The sequence below is a fragment of the Ostrinia nubilalis genome, chromosome 16, assembly GCF_963855985.1.
Source record: "Ostrinia nubilalis chromosome 16, ilOstNubi1.1, whole genome shotgun sequence".
NCBI lineage: Eukaryota > Metazoa > Arthropoda > Insecta > Lepidoptera > Crambidae > Ostrinia > Ostrinia nubilalis.
This window is the reverse complement of record NC_087103.1, coordinates 12,432,916-12,452,910: the sequence shown is the minus strand read 5'-3', so window position 1 is coordinate 12,452,910 and position 19,995 is coordinate 12,432,916. Positions and strand designations below refer to the sequence as shown.

The 19,995-nt window shown below is 38.0% G+C and overlaps 1 protein-coding gene across 1 annotated transcript; it reads left to right on the top strand.

Annotated features, from left to right (window-relative positions):
* Positions 1–6,004: 6,004 nt before the first annotated feature.
* On the top strand, positions 6,005–17,946 carry LOC135079165 (uncharacterized). The gene is made up of 6 exons (XM_063973752.1): positions 6,005–6,101; positions 6,798–6,888; positions 10,417–10,554; positions 12,264–12,370; positions 14,729–14,836; positions 17,428–17,946. Exons 1-6 carry the CDS (start codon positions 6,076–6,078, stop codon positions 17,576–17,578), a joined length of 621 nt encoding a protein of 206 aa, XP_063829822.1. The 5' UTR covers positions 6,005–6,075; the 3' UTR covers positions 17,579–17,946.
* Positions 17,947–19,995: the final 2,049 nt, after the last annotated feature.

The window sequence follows — 19,995 nt, the reverse complement described above, 5'->3', positions numbered from 1 at the left end:
GCCTAAGGCAGTCGGTCTAATGAACCGTTATGTTGTCCCAGTGATTTGGATGTGCTGAATGCCCCAGTTTGTGTTCGCTGACGTTAATACAAGCTGAAACTCGTCGTCGGCCGTTTGGTGTAGTGGTTCAGAACGGACTACTATGCCGAGAGGTCCCGGGTTCGATTCCCGGCCGGGCAGAAATTGAAATGATGAATTTTAATTTCTGTGACGGGTCTGGGTGTGACTATGTATAATATGTATGTATTTAAAAAAAAAAGTATATAAGTAGTATATCCGTTAAGCTTAGCACCCATAACACAAGCATTAAGTTGCTTACTTTGGGGCTAGCTGGCGCTGTGTGAAATTGTCCAAAGATTTATTTATTTATTTATTTATTTATTTAACTAGGTATGTGAACGCGTTTTCCAGCGCAGTTTTCTCTTTTTTCTAGATCTGTTTTTAAATATACCTACCCACTTGTAAATAAAAGCTGAAACAGCTTCGATTAGAATTTTTAAGTAGGTACATAGGTCTGTACGGTTACAGATAATACAAAGTCAAAGGACTTTTTCCATTTGCATTGTATACTTACATAAATAGAAATTCCAGCACTTTCCGCTCGGTATTTTCCTCTCACAATATATTAAACAATATTAAAATCATATTAATAAACTTTTGTTTGAATATTCTGATATTATCTTCTCAAACAGAAAACACAAATAATTATGTATATTATTAATTACATACATTCAAGTAATTAATCGCACAATCCTTTACAATCGAATCCATTTTATTTTATTTTGTACGCAGATTTTCATAGAGCGAACGGTAAATGATTCAGAACAGATTCTCTGTGATATCCAATAACAAAAATGCTTTACTTTTGTATTGGAGCTCCAATCACATTTAATTTGCAGCTATGAATAATTTCGCTGCGAATACTGTAATCTAGAAAATAAAAATCACACACTTTACAATAATACCATTTGGTTGACTGTTAAATTAATAGCATTAATCAGAAGCATTGACTACGGTATAAAAACAAAAAGGGGAGATACGGCATAAGCGTCTCTAAAGTGTCACGCTGAAATGATGTCCTACGACATCATTTTTGACGGAAGTCACAATCGGTCTTAAGTACGCAATACACTCGCGCAGTGCATTCTTAAGTTTTAAAAAGTGACCGAACAATTCAAGAACTAAAATAAAGTCCTCGGCATCACTTTTCATATAAAAGTAAAGCATAAAATTTACACTCACTGACACGTGTCATGTTTATTTAATTATTAGCATTAAGAGTCGCATCTCAAACTACGACAACGAAACGACGGGTTCATCCAGTGTCTAAGTAGCTCAGTTGGAAGAGCAGTCGCTCGGCAAGCGGAAGGTCATGGGTTCAATTCCCGCCTTAGGCAGTTCGATTTTTTCAAGTTATTTATAATTTTCAAACTTGTCATGTTGTCAGGGACTTGCTTTTTCCATAGCCACGTAAGCACATGCCGTATCTTCTCATATACTGGTAAACCCTGAAAAGGTAAAAGAAAAGGTGACACTGGATACTTCTAAATGATCAATCTTACAGTCCATGCGTCTCTCTCGACATGGGGCACACTGAAAACTAGCGTCGTGGCCTTCGTCATCGTGACGACATATACTGAAAAGGGTCCCCTTGTGATGGGCATCGCGAATGCGACAGGGTGGCACTGCTCACTTTGTCTTCTTTCTTTGAGCTTTTATTGAACTACCAGAACATTTTTATAGAAGCTAGTGATTAGACAGGTTTTCAAGTGGCTTGGTAATACAATTTTATCAACCACTTACCTTATTTTACTACACTCCTAACAATTTTTACTAGATCAATACAGATTATATTATTTCACCAATGATCATGTAGTATAGAAATTAACCCAAACAATTATTAACCCATTAATAACTCACTTTTGCGATGCCTTTGCCTTGCAATGGAGAACATAGGCTTACTTTACATGTATTAAGATACTCGACCTAGTTTGGCTTTTGGTTACAATCTGTCTTCGCAATTTACAAAGTTAAGCTTAGTTTCCAAAAATAATTTAAGAGACCAACCTCCCAAATGGCAATCAAAATACCAGCTCTCTACAAAGCAGCATGAACCGTAGTCCACCGTACAATATTCGTGTTAGTAAACAGAATTACCTCTGAAATGCGTCAAAGGAGCTGCAGGACGCTAACAGTAAACAGCTATTTATAAACTGAGCAAGGAATAACGTAGAAAGGTAAAGTAGGTTTGAACGTCATAATAATATTGTTATTTTTGCTATTAACACAAACGCAGCGTGGGACGTCCACCCACAAGGTGGACCGACGACCTGATAAAGGTAGCAAGCAGGAAGGCGCTGGATGCAGGCCGCTGCCCGCTACCAACCGTGCGATGTGGAAGTTATAGGGGGAGGCCTATGTTCAGCAGTGGACGTCCTGTGGCTGAAATGATGATGATGATGATGATGATGTTATTAACACAGATGTGTGAAAAACGCTCTTCAAAATTCCAAAATACGAGACTGTTCCCACCGCTGGAACTCCACGCCACCAATGTAGCTAAGATCAACAGCTTGACCATCAATAAAAACCCAACTATTGAAGACCAAGTTTGTCCCATTCAATGTGGATATCGCCAGAGGTGACTAAGGAAGAAATATGCGGACATCAAGCCTCCTCAACCCGACTGGCTTGTGTGGAGAGTGTAGGCCATCCTCCCTTTTGCCTTGGCTAAATTAGAACGACGTGAACGCCTCATCCTGACCACGACCGCTCTGCGAAGAGCGTAACGAATAAGAAGATGAAATTAGACACAGTCGTGCTCTTGTAGTGGATACTAAATGACCTGGTGAAGATGATGTTGATGAGAGAAAACAGCAGCCAATTCTATAACAGAATTAAACAAAATAGAACCAGTGGAATAAACTAGTTGTGGAATGGAGATAACGTCTCCGAAGGAACCTCATGTACCCTATGAATCGACTAATAACGAGAGATTGTGCTGAAGTGAATTGAACCTTTGCCTACGTTCAAAAGTGGAATGATATTAGCTGAAATGGCTAGTGGACGCATAACACATGCCGTATGAGCAGCTTTAACTAAGCGCATGGTTCGACCAGCGAATGTTCATTATTAGTGCAGATTCAAGCTGGTTACAGGCTTAAAACGAAGCTACGTTAGTAACGCTTAGATATTTTTACGTGCTAACTTTATTTAAAGCCAGCTTTAAATTACGTAAGTTTACATAGTTTGCGGTTTGCAGGTTTTACCATACTTTTTCATTAATCTCTAAAATAAGGTGTAAAAAATATGCGATCAGGCCTCCCCAACACGTCTGACCAGGGTGGGGAGTGTAGGCCAAATACACTTGCCTCTAGTAAATTGTAGAGTGTCGTGTTCCTGCAGTGAATACTACTGATAAACTGACTGAGTTTGTTCCGGCGTTTCTTCTCAGCACTTTCCATAATATGTTTGTCTCGAAGCGCTGGTAGGGCCCAAAAGGTAAGGAGACATGTAAAGTGCCCCTTAAGGGCTACCTTTTTTTTGCTGTATTTGACGTTCATAAGTGCCACCAGTGGTCAAAATTGAATAAAATGTTTTTGATTTAATTTGATTAAAACGACGCGTAATTAACATTTAAATGTAAAATAGTGATGTTACCGTGTTCACCTCAACTATGATCAAAGACTGAACTAAATACAAAATTAACGGGCTAAGTAAAAACATCTGCGCAACATATCGGCTTCGTGAAACCGCAGAATCCCATTTTATGCCTTCGTTTCAATAAATTGGCCGAAACTAGTGATGTTTCTCCGTGACCACTAATAAAAATTGTTTATTTGTCGATAACGCGCTTAAATAAACACTAGATAAAGTTCTATCTTTTTCTACGAATGAAAAGAGATTATTAGAAGATGAAAATTAAAAAAAAATGTATTGTATCAATCGAGTAAATCACGTAACATTTAAATTAATAGAAACATACATTTTGGTTTACTTCAAATAAAAAATAAGTAGCGTAGAATAATCGAGACACAATAGAAATCAATTGTTACCGCGGTCTCATGTGGTGGCCTTTTACCCGTGGTCCCCCAACATGTCCCTCTGGTGGGTCCAAGGGTATTTTTCATGGCACCCTCCACGAGCTAGTATTATTAAAACATTTTCCAATTAAATTGTCATTACCTAGCCAGATATTACTGACATACATTATACAAACTCTTACAAAAATTACGTAAACAAACAAATACGTGAGAATTTTCTAATTCGGTTAACTTTATAGGTAATGACGAAGTTTTGCGGCAGCACAGAACAATTACAAACTTCAGAACCTCCTCCTTTCCTGAAGTTTAAAAATCATGCTATAGACATAATAAATTCCAACAAAACCTCGATAACCACCAACACTGGACATCGATAAGCTCCATCACCGTAGTGGAACGTAACTCCTTTGATGTGGTAGGTTGCATGGAGGATCCGGCAAATCTGTTAATGGCTAGCTTATGGCATGAACTATAATTTGAAACCGGCTCTCATTTTGTATTCCAATTATGTTAGTTACAAAGGTAGGAGTTGTAAACATGTTTTTATACAGGGGAGTGATTATTCAATATTTTCCTCACAATCAGAGTGTAGAGCTGGTATAGCTTTAAAAAATAATGAAAGAAAAAAATTTACTTTGATGATAATGCCAATAAGCTCAAGCTAGCTTATTTGAGTTTGGGGCTATAATAGGTTATACAAAAAAGTTTTTTAGTTCTGACATTGAAATACGAGTAATTGTGAATTAACAAAAATATGTCATAGTTCGATTCATTCGGCAACGCACCTGTAACGCCCCTGAGTCTGCGGGTGTCTATGGGCGACGGTAATCACTTACCATCAGGTGATCCGTCTGCTCGTTTGCCTCCTGTCACATAAAAAAAAACCTTTACAGCAACATTACAGCTCTACACAAGGATATTTTTCGTCATTAAAATGATATTCAGAAAATACTGAAACTCATAAGTCTCACAATAAACCATTGATCCAAGTTAAAAATTAATTTAAAGTTGTAATTATGTATTCCGAAGAAACCGCACGAAGACAATGCCGTGGCATAATTAACAGATTACAAATGACGATCTACTTCTTAAATTCAATTTGCTTTGCGCCGAAACAGCCGCGGGAAAAATAAATGTAAAATTAATTATTACAGCGGCATTACAAGTCTATTTCCCCTTATTCGAATACCGTAATGGAAGGTGAATGTAGTAGGTTTTTAAATAAAAACATTTTACATCTAATTTATCTCGAAGCTTTGGTATTTTTGACATTCACACGGCAACACTATGCGGGAAATTGATCGAACAGAAACACGAACACTTCAGCACGTGTCGCTTATTTTCTTAGTTACGCATCTTCGTCATAAGTTCATGACAGTTTAATGCTTCTGTCACCTGGGCAGTGTTCGTGACACGTCCTAACAATGTACACTCGGCATCAAAAAATCGCACTTCCCGCGATAAAAACTTACAAGCGTATGCATCTCCATTTCCCACCAATATTGGTATCATTTGAAAGCCCAGTTCTGAACTTCATTTCATCAAAGGAAAGGTTGGTCCCCAAAAATGTGTCTTTACAAGGATCCAGTGCTTAAAGCAAATACGGCAGTTTAAGTGCGGTTCAATTGGGATTAATCACTATCCATCTATTGAAGAGGACACGTGAGATTATTAAATAACTGGCTCCCTTTGTAAAGGGCAACATTGGATTTTTTCAATTGACATTTATGGAAATGTGTTTTCCTTTAAGTTATTGGGCTTTCAAATAACACCAATAGGTATTGCTGGAGTTCCATGTTTGTATTAGAGGAAAATCTTGAAAGCAATTGTCGCGGGAGGTGCGATTTTTTCGAAGCCGAGTGTATGTACGTAGTCACATAGGAAGCGTCGGTTCACCAAATTTCTTAAGCAAACAGGCCCGTCAACCATTTGCTTAGCGAAGTAGTAGTTTGTCAACCAGCCTTGACTGTGAGGTAATTTCGGCAAACTAACCTTTTAGTTTTCGTGTAGCCATCGGACGGGTTAATTTACCATGTGGATCATCTGTTACTGCATCTTGTATGTACTTGTGTTATTATGTGTTGTGTTGTGATTAAAGTTTGATTAACCCACTTTGGGTTGGGTGAATAATTTGGACTCTATTTTGTTTTATGACTGTGAGTTTGGATGTGTTCTGTGAGGAATTTGTGAATATTGGAATGATTTTTAATCAAATATTACTCGTAGTGTATGATATTTCATAAATACTTGAACTAACTGATACTGAAGAGCTTTACGTTTTATTAAGAGCTAGCTTTTGAAATCACAAGATTATCTTCAGAAAGCTTATAAGTTGTGGCAATTCACGAAGGCGAGAGGCGTGAGCTTTACATGTGTGGTGAATCACTACTGTTCGTTTTTCAAAAGATTTGATAGACATTACACTATCGCTATGTGCATGTACACGTACACACACAAGTAAAGCTCGCTCGCCTTCGTGAGTTGCAAGAACTACTCTGGACCGCAAAGAAAGAATCGGTTAGAAAATCTTCAATTTTATCTTCTAATCACAGAATTTGGTACTAATTAAGTAACTTATCAGCAAAAGAAGCTCTTCTTTGGTTTGGTCTTAGGCTATTTTTACTCGTAGTTAAAATAAAAACACTTAATGTTCATACTTCGACAAACTAAAATCCACGCACATCGCGGGCAAAAGCCAGTTAATATAAACAGGACAGAAAAATAGGTTAAAAAATACCTTATCATCATTTTCAGGTCACTGGTGTTTTTAACAGTACTAAATGGGCACATTGAAACCAGTAGACAAAGGCGATATCTCGTGTTCACGCAGAGTACACAGTGGGGCGTAAGTTTTTGCTTTAAAAATTGTATCGATATATCTAGCGCCTAAATCAGTCAATGCCTGAGGTAAGGGGGCGGCACGGGAGGTTGTTTTGTGACGTCAAACGTCAACGAGAGTTCAGATCTCCTTCAGATTTATAGGCTCAAGTCTAAGGCTGAGTTGCACCACCTAATTTTGACCGTAACTACACTGGTCATCATAAAAATCGATCCACCCGCGACAAGCACTTTCAAACGTATGCATCCCCACTTCCCACCAATATTACTATACTATATTACCATTTAAAAGCCTAGTTCTAAACTTCATTTCATTAAAGGAAAGGTTTTTACCCCAAAAATGTGTCTGTAGGTAGAAGAATCACTTCACAGAGAGACATCAAATCACAGAGTCACTTCTTCAAAAAATAGGTAGTTACGCTTGAGCCAACTTTTATGGCTATAAAACTGTTAAGTTGGGATTAATCGCTATCCATCTGTTAAAGAGGACACGTGAGATCATTATTTGGTTTTATAACCATAAAAATTGGTCTAATTGATCCCAGAGGTGAGCCCAAAGTGAGGTCTTCTTTCAAGTTTTTCAAGTCACATTTATTGTATATGTTAATCGTTTATTAGGAAATTAAATGTGTTTTTCTTTAAGGATATTTATTGGGCTTTTAAATAACACCAATATTGTTGGGGCACCATGATTGTGTCAGTAGAAACGAGTTTTCCTGTATAACGTAGGTGGGCCGATTTTTGTGATGACCAGTGTATAACGATAACCGGTGTTTTTGTATGGAGTTTGACAGATTTTTGACGTTTGTCAAAGTTAAAGTAAGATGGTGAACCCAGCCTTATTATGTCAATGTCACCCCTCCCGTACCACTGCAGGTAAGGCAATGACAGAGTTAAGCACATCAATCTAAATTAAATGATATTTTATGTAGTTGTATTAAGAGCTATAATGCAACGAAAAAGTGCAACTTGAATACGCTGTTGACAGTCAACTTTTTGTAAATGGAAATTCTTGTATTTATTTTCAAACTTTAAAATGAAAGAACTCAGACTCAGTTTTGTTGTTATTTGTTTGTACTCTTTCAGGCCAAAACTATGATAAAAATAGCCAATAAATTTACTTTAATTTAATGTTTAAAAACATCTAATTTCCTTGGCTTAAGTTAAGAGGTTAAAAGAGTTCACTATATTTTCATATCATATCTTGAAACTTTCAGAAATTAGCTTAATTATTCTCGTGTCTCGTAACGTGAATACAATCTAAGTTTTCTAACTTAATTAAGGGATTTTTAAATATTTTTAGGGTTACTCAAACAACCAGACTTGGCATGATTCAAAATGTTTCTATGTAACATGAAAATTACCACCATATTCTACACTCGCGAGCAAAACTATGGAATCAATTACATGAAGTTGTTTCCACGCCATCTTGTGTACTAACGAATTTGTTAGTAACAAAAAAAGTGACACCATTTTAAAGACTAAACTTTTAACTTTAAATTGATACCAAATTCATTTAAATCACACCAGTATTTAAAAAGATATCCCGGCTGATGTGAAGAAGTAAGGAAAAAGACATGAATCAACTGTTTGATACGTCGCGAGGTGCGGCCTATTTACCCCCTATAAAAGCACGTGTTTTCGGATTTTTGCTTTCACACGTTGATCCATACACATCTCCGCTTCTTTTGACACTTACCTGGGAATCTACACCTTCAGAAGCAGCACAAATCGTTGCACTATTGCAAGAAGGGCTCAGCCAGCGGGCTGTCTCACGTCAGCTCCACATAAGCCAGTCCTGGGTTTCGAAAGTTTTAAGACGCTTTCGGGAGACTGGTGGCTTTGTCCCGAGACCAAGTTCTGAACAGCGCCGGTGCACATCGCAGAGGGATGACCGTTTTTTCATTTCAACCTCTCTATGAAATCGTCATTTGACTGGTATCAACGTCCAGCAAGAGCTCAGAAATGTTCGTAGGATAGCTGTTAGCGAGTGGACAGTTCGTCTAAGATATAAGCAATATAATTTGACTCCAAAAAGGCCTGCCACAGGCTCGAAACTGACAGCAGGTCACCGATAAGCACGCTTTCAATTTGCTCGTACACATCTCGATGGGAAGTCGAGCAAGCCACCCTCATTAGCCACTGTTTCAGCGAACCAGCACTGCACAAATCGCTCCCCAGGCCGCCTATAGACCCGACCTTTTCGTCTGCTGCACTGCAAACACAGTCTGCATTCATTGGAGAACAAAACTCGCCTCTATTACTCGCCTTCCTATCAAAATAAGTGCGAGCTAATTGAAAGCGTGCTAGTCGGTGACTTGCCGTCAGTTTCGAGCCCGTGGCAGACCTTTTTGGAGTCAAATTCTATTGCTCATATCTTAGACAAACTGTCCACTCGCTAACAACTATCCTACGAACATTTCTGAGCTCTTGCTGGACGTCGATATCAGTCAAATAACGATTTCATAGAGAGTTTGACATGAAAAAACGGTCATCCTTCTGCGATGTGCACCGGCGCTGTTCAGAACTTGGTCTCGGAATAAAGCCACCAGTCTCTTGAAAGCGTCTTAAAACTTTAGAAACCCAAGACTGGCTTATGTGGAGCTGACGTGCGACAGCCCGCTGGCTGAGCCCTTCTTGCAATAGTGCAACGATTTGTGCTGCTTCTGAAGATGTAGAGTCCCAGGTAAAGTGTCAAAAGAAGCCGAGATGTGTATGGATCAACGTGTGAAAGCAATAATCCGAATACACGTGCTTTCATAGGGGTAAATAGGCCGCCACTCGCGACGTATCGAACAGTTTATTCATGTCCTTTTCCTTACTTCTTTACATCAGCATGGATATCTTTTTAAATACTAGTGTGATTTAAATGAATTTGGTATCAATTTAAAGTTAAAAGTTTAGTCTTTAAAATGGTGTCACTTTTTTTGTTACTAACAAATTCGTTAGTACATAAGATCGCGTGGAAACAACTTCATGTAAGTGATTCCATACTTTTGCTCGCGAGTGTATTTCATGACTGTTTTATGAAACTCATAGATTAAAATTAACGTGTTTTGATTATACATATTTTTATTTTTAAAATAATAAAAGACGTATTTTCACACTTTCAGACCTCTATGTTAAGGGCAACTTTTTGGCCATCAATTGTTGAACAATATCAATCAGAAATAAATTATTCAGTTTCGACCAACATTTTGGCACAAAAGAATCCAGACACAATAAAAAAGTAAGGTTACATGGCACTTTACATGTCTCCTAATCTTTTGGACAAGAGCGCTTCGAAAAACACTAAGACAAAAAATGTGGCAAAAGAAAGACTTGACTTACTTGACTTAAGGTCCTATGTTTCCTAAATGGGACAGAGGGCGTCCACAACAGTCCTCCATCGCGTTCGGTCTTGAGTTTCGCGCTTGATCTCGCAAAAGAAAGACCCCTGCTTTATGTAACGCTTGTTTAGTGGTGAATTTTAATAACTCAACAATATCAACTACCCTGACATTCGATATTTCACATGTATTTGCATCAATTTCAGGTATTCGGGACTGTGTCCGTCCCACTCCACCCAGAGGCGACGGTGAGCGTGGCGTGGTTCTTTGAAGCCAACTACTACACCGTGGATAACGGCACGTGGTTGGAACCACTACTCGGAGACATTGGTGCTGTTGGTGATGTAAGTACCTACTCTATTAAATAGCCTTGTTAATGAATTTAATCTGAGTTTGACTGAATTTGGATAGACAGCAATACGGTATTAACCAGTTAGTCCTTCACCAGTGACCACCATTAGAGTATGTTTTAATGGTGGTCACTGGTGATGCATATTTCAGTTTTTTGGATCAATGTATGAAGTCAAACCGTTTTGAAAAGGTATCTTGCTACCACCATATAGGTAAAGTTAACCTACCACTGCCTCGGGACAATAAATGGGCCAGTGCTGAGAAGAAGCAGCGCAAATGTCGAAGTGCCCTAAATTAACATCACTTATGTAGTTCTTAGAAATCAAAATAGATAAAGACCGTTAGAGTAGGCACACCGTTGATTTTTCGTCGGCCGATAGTTTAGTCGGGCAGTTGATCAGTATGAGCATGTATGGGAGTGCGCACACTACGCCGATTCGATTTGGCCGATTCTTCATACAATTTAAAATCGGGCACAACTATCGGCCAACTAAAAATCAACGGTGTGCGCCTACTCTTACTGCACGCGGAAAACTTTTCGTTTTGCTGAAATCAGCAAATATCGAAACTGAATCAAAGTTCTAAGTGCCGTAGCTTTCAAAGCAGAAGATTCGAGGACCAATCACTGCAGCCTTCGGCGAGCGTCCGTTCTGCAAACACTGGCTCGATCTTATTGATTGCGCCGGAAAGTATCGAGTAAAGGTGTACACACATTTATATGGGGCGTTAGCGGGGCGTACACGGGGCGTTTGATTTTTTATGCTGCACAATAAGGACTGTGTTAATATTGCGGTTACCAGTTGGTGCCTCTAGCGAGAAAGGCCCAACTTGACTTGATTGTGGAGACCACTGTCATAACCACAATCACCACTGCACCAACTGCTGAATGCTGAAACGGTAGGAGGACCATCGCATAATTTGCAATCACTGGATTGGCGCCACGGTCGAGTAAGGTTTTATCACTCGCTAGTGACGCCAAGTGGTGAGCGCTGAAGCAGCAGGAAAACTATCGTATACTGACGGATCGTCGACTGCAAATAACCAGAATGGCGCCACTGTCGACTAAGGTCCTATTGCACGCCAATGTCGTCAACTGGTAAGCATAATCAACTTGACTTACTTTGACTTATGTTCCTATGTCCCCTAGATGGGGCAGAGGGCGTCCACAACAGTCCTCCATCTAGTTCGGTCTTGAGCTTCTTGCTTGATCTCGCTCCAGGTCTTGCCGATCTTCTTCGCCTCGTCCGCTACAGTGCGCCGCCAAGTTTGCCTGGGTCCACCACGTTTGCGTTTTCCTTGGGGATTCCAATCCAGAGCCTACTTAGGGATGTGATCGGGGTCCCTTCGGAGAGTGTGGCCAATCCAGTTCCACTTGCGGCGCTTGATCTGCTGGTCGATCGGAATTTCGTGGCAGCGTTCCAATAACTCGACGTTGGAGATTTTCTCTGGCCAGTATATGCCGAGAATTCGGCGAAGGCAGCGGTTGATGAAGACCTGCAGCTGGTGCGAGATAACCTTGGTGACCTTCCACGTTTCACACCCATAGAGCAGAACGGATTTAACGTTGGACCCGCATAATCAAGGAAACTTTTAAAGGAAATCAAGGATTTTAAAGCGACCATGACCCAACGGTCGAGGTCAACCGCTACACTATTTTAGTAAATCCCCCTCTAAATCAAATATTTTTTTTTCCTTTTTCTAGATAAGCAGAAAAGCCCGAAGTGAATCACCAAGAGCAGATAGCAAAATACCAAATAATTTCTACACTAGAGCGAATCTTTACGCTTTCATAGAATCCATGTTGGAGAAGTAAGTACTCTACTTAATTTGCTTTAATTACCTCCTTAGAAGTGTTGAAGCTTAAGTATCCTTCAGTTGAGCGATAGAAATATTAAAGTATGTTTACTTCAGGAATTATTTACACTTTGGTCGGGTTGCACCATCATAATTTAACTACAACAAACGTCTGTCAAACTTCATACAAAAAATACCGGTTATAGACTATAGTTTAAGTACTTATTTATGTATTTAGAAACTCAACAGCTTACGTTGTAATTTTCGTGGTACTTTGAGGAGCATTAAATCTAAGCCAATTACAGAGTTTCCTAGCTGCTTAAATAGTTAAAGTTTAGGTAATGCAACTCAGCCAACTTTATATTAGTTAATACGAGTGCTAGTTAAAATTTGTTACCTGTGATGGCCATGGATCTCAAGTGGCGACCACGGACAGGAAGATTTAGTGTAAGCAGTCCACGGTGAACTGATGATCTCGATAAGATAGTGGGAAGCGCAGCTTAGAATCGGGGATTGTGGAAATCCTTGGGAGAGGCCTTTATTCAGAAGTGGATTTCTTTTTCGATTAACATATAACATTATTAAATACACCGAATGAATGACATGTAATAATATTTAACGTTAATGTGGGCGTATTAAATTACCTCCCATTAACTCACCCAAAATTAAACATATAAATATACCTAATTAACATTACGAACATAATGAGCGCTCAGATCGAGTGGATGCGAAAGATGAAATCCCCACTAAAATACAGCATGAAAATAAAACCAATGATTATAATCCGAAACGAGTGCTGCAACGAAAGAGCTCTCCGAAACAACAAGTTGGAACATCCGAATATTAAACCCTCAATTCGAATACAGTACACCACGATAAAATTTTATTGCAAAATCGCACCTAACACAACTGTAATAAGATGCAGTATTTAGCTTGATAACTGTCGCCTGTACGTGGCATGATCGGTTGCCGGTTAAGCGTCTGATGGATTAGCGATGCGATTTTTACTAAAAGCATATTCAATTAATCCGATGATTCGATGGTATCGAATACATGGTATCGATGGTGATATAATAATAACTCTTTTAACACATGATATTTTATGAAAGTGCCACAGAATAAAAATCGCACTCTCAATTTAGACTCAATAAAGACTCGCATTTGACAACACAAAAAATATCAAAGATGACCGAAAAATGTGTACAAAAAAAATAATGTAGCTATTGAGTTTCTGAATAAACTGAATAAACAAACATTTAAAGTCCATTCGAATGTTCGTTTTTAATCTTTTTGGAACGAGTTCAATATCATTTAAATGCAATCCTTTAATCGATTGTTTAATTTTTATGTTCTTTATCGCCCATCACTACCCAGAATGTTGCAATCACGAGCATTCATCGCGATGCCACCGCGAATCTGGATTTTCGATTAATATCACCTCGATTCGCTTACAAACTATTATTATTTTATAGCGAATGTTTTATAACGATTGGAAATTGTAGGTTGAAACCAGAAAAATGTAATGGAAAACTTCACTCAAACCAAACGAGCAATATTTTTATTCTTTATCCATTTTTTTGACTGCTGAACTGACAGAATGTTTATAAAACTAATAAAGCATTATACCTATTCAAATCCAAATAAATTAATACCCTGAATCTCTTTGGAGCCATATTCCGCCAATCCTGAAAACACATGGTTAAGGGACATTAAGACCTTATATATATCAATGGACAAAAGATATTTTTACAAGATTAATCTATACTAATATTATAAATGCGAAAGTAACTCTGTCTGTCTGTCTCGCTTTCACGCCTAAACTACTGAACCGATTTTGATGAAATTTGGCATTGATATAGTTTGAGTCCCGGGAAAGGACATAGGATATTTTTAGGGACATAGGGACGCGCGCGATAAAGTGTTTCTGTGACAGACAAAATTCCACGCGGGCGAAGCCGCGGACGGAAAGCTCAATACTCAATACTCAATACTCAATATGTTTATTGCTTCCATAATACATAGTAGGTAATATAGGTGTTACAGTGTGATAATACAGTTAATTATGGACCCTGTTGGGCGCTGCAATTTAAAATATAAAATATAAGAGAGGAGGCTTTTTTAATTATTAGATTAATAGACTCATCTTATTTTATCATCTAGATATTCTTTTATAGTGTAATAACATTTTGTACTTAAAAGCTCTTTTAGTTCTTTTGAGAATTTGTTATCATTATTTTCTTTCAATAGATAATTGGGCAATTTATAGCTAGTTTATGATATTCCTTTTAAATAACTTATTAAACTGAACGCCACAAATACGAGTAAGGACTATTATTATTTTTTTTTTATTTAACTGAAAATATCAATTTCCAGGTATGGCTACCCTGGACGAAGCTGTCTGTTGATGAGCATCTGCGAGAACGCAAGCGCAATGTTCCACCACAACGGCGTCGTTGGAGACTTACTGCATCTTATTCTAACGTAAGATACTACAATTTATTTAACAAGTTCTTAAGTAGGTACCTATATTGTTTTAAACTTTCATGGTCACTAACATAATTATTATTACTGACGGGATTGCTACCTGTTAAAGGTGGATGCAGGCCGCTACCAACCGTGCGATGTGGAAGTCATTGGGGGAGGCCTATGTTCAGCAGTGGACGTCCTATGGCTGAAATGATGATTGCTACCATGTACCTTAATTTTGAGTTTCCGATATTTCGGCACTGTTGCAAGCGCCATGGTCACGGACGGAGTAACATCTCACCCGCAAGTTTCTTCAGTTACTCCGTGACCATGGCGCTTGCAACAGTGCCGAAATATCGGAAACTCAAAATTAAGGTAGCAATCCCGTCAGTAATAATAATTAAATTCTTAAGTTTATAAAATGAGCTGAAGGATTATGTGTTCCAATCCTAATATGATTTTATAACATTTACTACTTCGGGACAATGCTTCAGCACAACTTTAGCAACTCACGCCCGTATTCACAAACGATGCTTGCTTGCTTATTAAGTGAAGTAGCAAATCGAACGCACAGCGTTGAATAGAGCTCTGTGATTGGTTCGTGTGTCACCCTGTACGTCCACGCGCACTGTGAGACCTCATAGTAACTTTAACGAATACGGGCGTGAGTCAATATTGACAGCTGGTCGTCATTCTATAACAACTGTTATGCTAATTATTAACATTAATCATGTAGTAAAGGCCTAATTCCTAATATTTTCCTAACCTATAATATAATTCTAGCATGTAACTAACTAGTAAAAATATTGTACTAAATTACCGAAGTAGTGTTAAGCTACCAAAGTTGGTACATTATTTAGGCCGCCAACGGTTAGTAAGTTTGGTCCACAAAAACTAGTGAAATTTCCCAGAACGCATGCGAATGATGTATGGTATGTTTGATTAATGATTTGACGTTTTGAATGGACTTAACAATAGATCACACTAATTTTCAGGCCTTTTACTTCATCGTTTTGATTTTATATTTATTCACAAAACTGTGACTAATGAGGATCATTTCGATTTTTAGCTGTGAATGCAGATTTATAGGGCTAAGAAATCCTTAATACACAGTCCAAAAATTTTTGTTCTACGACAAAAATTGACGAAGTTATGGCCAAATTACTAAAAAAGTTCACTGACCGCCCGGCGCGGGGACGATGACGTCACTATATCCGATCCGAACGCTGCCGGCGTACTGCGTGGATAGAAAATATTTTTTTCTAGCCAAACTATCAGTTTTAGAGAAAAACTTGTAATGACATTTATTCATCAGAATAAAGTAAGCTATCGATAGGTTATTTTTAAAAATAGAAATTGTGAAAAATAACGCAAAAAATCCATACGATTCAATGGAACGCAGAGACGCAATTGGGGTCTCCGCGGTGGTATATTTGGCGATTTATTCAAATAAAGTGTTCATAAGTGTTGTCTTCTTCCTAGTAAAATATAAAAATATATAAGTATTAATTTAATTACTTCTAACAATAAGGTATAGCTGAGGCAAATACACTCTGCCTAGGCTACAAGACATTGCTATGAAGATCATTTCGATGTACACGCAATGCCTACCTGTTATTTAGTTTTTCTGAGTTAAACCTACGTACCTACCTATCTATTCGCCGTTCCCATGGGCGGGCCAGCTGCTGCAGGAAAGGACAGCTGCTCAATCTATTTAATCTTAGCCTAGAAGCTGGGTATGACTCCCCCGCCCCCCTCCTCTCCCCAGGTCATAAGCTGGGCATGACTTCCCCCTCGGCCAGAAGTTAGGTATGATTTACCCCCCCCCCCCCCCCCCCCGGCCCGAAACTGGGTATGACTTGACCCCTCCCCCTCCCCCCAGGCCAGAAGCTGGGTAAGGCTTGCCCCTCCCCCAGGCCATAAGCATAAGCTGGATATGACTCCCCTTCGGCCAGAAGCAGGGTAGACACCCCCCGCATGCCAGAAATGCCAGAAACTGGGTATGACGACTTTATTTTGATGAAAAATTTTATTAAAAGTTTTTTTCTAAAACTGATAGTTTAGCTGGAAAAAAATATTTTCCATCCCAATAGTACGCCGGCTGCGCTCGATTCGGATATAGTGACGTCACGCGGCCCTGCGTACGTTGACTTTTAGCGGATAAAAGGGCCTATGTTTATTACTTAATATCTTCGTAAGTAATGGTCCGATTTGGATAATTCAAAAAGATATATCTTTCTTATGTCTTAAAGATTAACGTAGATACTAGTTTTATTGAATTTTCTGCAACAGTACTGATCCTCATTCTCCCACATTCGTAAATTGCAATAAGTATCTAGATAAGTCTAATGCAAAAAACATGTAAAAGTAATAATATGTATTTTACGTAGAGAAAAAAAATCATACATTTTATTGCGAAGTGAAGCGAATAAAACAGCATTTTACATCGTAGATTAATATTAAAACTCTATTAAAGTGACTGGGCTATTAGCGCTTATTTTCAGCACTGGGCCTAAAAACGTCTGCAACCTGTAAAACCATTTTAACAGCCTAATTGCAAAATTAAATAAGTCAAAAATCTTATGACTTTTTTTTTACATTTTTAGGCCATCAGCGTCAATGCTAGAAGAAGAAGTAGAAGACTCGTACTACGAAGCGGAATACTACGGAATGGCCGAAGAATGCGGGAGATACAGCATACAATGTCCTGAGAGCCCGTTGGATCTATTTTCAGTACATGTAGAGAAAGCATTATAGCAAAAGTTTTACACAAACGTCATAAAATGAGAATTAACTTTGAATATCAGGCATGTTGAAACTATGAATTGAACTTGGCTTGACACCCTGCCGCGTGTCTAGATGTACCTAATTTTTATAATCTACCAGTATGGAAACAAGTGTAGTCCGTTACTATTGCAATATTTAAATTGAAGAGATATCAGTGAACTAATCAATCATTAATTTAAGTTATTTAATACTGCCAGAAATAACAAGATATTTTTGTATTTGTATATTCCTTATTGTTGCCGAATTATGGCTTCAATTATTGTTTTTTCAAAAGTAAGCGGAGTTTGATGTCCTTCTTTAGATATTTTACTACAAAAATATGCAAAGTTAATAGAGTATCAGACAACGATTTTACATAACTATCTAAATACTTTTCCTTGTAAATACACTATACATAGTTAATACTAAGTTAATAAAACACTTTTAAGCAAATTAATGTTTTATTGTCCATAGAATCTATAGGATCGGACCTCTATGACGGCAGGTGAGTTTCCAACCACTTCAGCAAATCGACAGCCATATTATTATCCTCCACAGTCTAAACTATTCAAAGCCAAACAAGACAACGTGGTCTTTATCCCAAGCATTCAATTTCCTTGTAGAGATACTATGCGTTACGTACATTGGGAGCTGTTATTATGCAAATTGCTAAGAGAAGCCCATCAGTCCATCAACAATAACTAACGCTTCCTCGTAAGTTACCTTTACACCTGTAAGGCACAAGCATTTATGGAACCCTATCAAGCAGAAACGCCTTTAATTATCATCATTTTAAGGTCTATATTCCAAAGATTCTGGTCTCAGATTACTGTAACTAACATTGCTTGGTTAATGAAGAACCTTACAGCTTTGGAATAGAGTCTGTTTTAATAAGATAGTAGGGAATCCAGGAACTATTAGGTAAGTTACTCTGCTGAAAGGAAAAGCTATTTATGTTGCTGTAATTAGGAATAATTATCTTTTTTTTTTTTTTTTTCATTTATTTACCAAATAAAAAGAATTACAGACAAAATTTGTTTTGACAGCATTCAGGAAACCACTAAGGTTTGTGTTGATGCTGTTGCAGTTCTACATCGATACTTATGGTTACAATAATAATTTCAATTAATTTACAATATTTTATGACTTTAATTAATCATCCCGAATCTAAACAATACCCGATATGTTGACATCTCATTTATTTCATATTCAGAAGCAAATGCGTTTTAATTTTATGTTTGATATTAATTGGCGTTATATTATTTTTAAGTTCCGAGGGTAAGTAATCTCAACTACTTAGTGCAGCCATTTCTTGAGGAATATTGCATAAAATTACTTTAAAAAGTGCTTAATAGTAGTTTCCACTACATATCTTTCTTTTATCATTATGGAAATCATTGGGGGAGGCCTATGTTCAGCAGTGGACATCCTATGAGTTGACTGAAATTATGATGATCTTTCATGTTGCCGAGCGTCATGTTTGTTTACAACTAAACTAGACATAGGAACTAATTTAGATGAAACCTAAATTATATATTAAAACTAGCTGACCCCGCGAACTCTGTTCCGCCTTAGAGTAGGCGCACACCGTTGATTTTTCGTCGGCCGATAGTTTAGTCAGGCAGTTGATTAGTATGGGCATGTATGGGAGTGCGCACACTACGCCGATTCGATTTGGCAGATTCTTCATACAAATTAAAATCGGGCACAACTATCGGCCAACTAAAAATCAACGGTGTGCGCCTACTCTTAAAGGGAATAAATAAGCCATCGCAATTTTTCCTTATTTGCTCACCGTTTAGACCTACCCTGGACTACGACAAACATTTTAAAACCAAAATCAGCTCAATCGGCCCAGCCGTTCTCGAGTTTTAATCAGACTAACGAACAACAATTCATTTTTATTTATATAGATATTTCATAATGTATACGTAGCCAGGGCCCTGCTCAGTAATATTCTTAAAAATATCGACTTCTCTCACATTTTTTTTACATACGGGGTAAAAGCTACCGGTCTTATATTCGTGTAATCGTAACATAAATAACCTTTTTGGAAGCAAATAAACTTTCTCAGTCAACTTTCGTCAGTGTTTGCTCTATTAGTCTGGTATTTGACACTGCACCAAACACCAATATACATCTAAAGGAAAAGGATCAACTGGACTCTACCATAGAGTGTAAGGTAAAGAGGTGAGGTAAGCAGATAATCATTAAGCACAGCAAATAAAACTGTCATTGGGCCCGCAACAAAATTAATCAAAAGTAAATAGAAGGAGCTTGAAGTTAAGGATATAGGCAACAGCTAGTATATGCATAAAATTATCAATATATACCGGACATTAACCTACTTCGATCCAGTGAAGGTAGCGGGATGCACATAGATGCCGGCAGCGCAGTACCGGTATTTA

What these genes read in the sequence shown, in the direction of transcription:
- LOC135079165 (XM_063973752.1), top strand. Translation starts at nt 6,076, where the DNA reads ATGTGGATCATCTGTTACTGCATCTT. An exon ending in CGCAGAGTACACAGTGGGGC is followed by an intron (nt 6,889 to 10,416) that starts GTAAGTTTTTGC and finishes CATCAATTTCAG; the next exon opens with GTATTCGGGACTGTGTCCGT. An exon ending in ATAGAATCCATGTTGGAGAA is followed by an intron (nt 12,371 to 14,728) that starts GTAAGTACTCTA and finishes ATCAATTTCCAG; the next exon opens with GTATGGCTACCCTGGACGAA.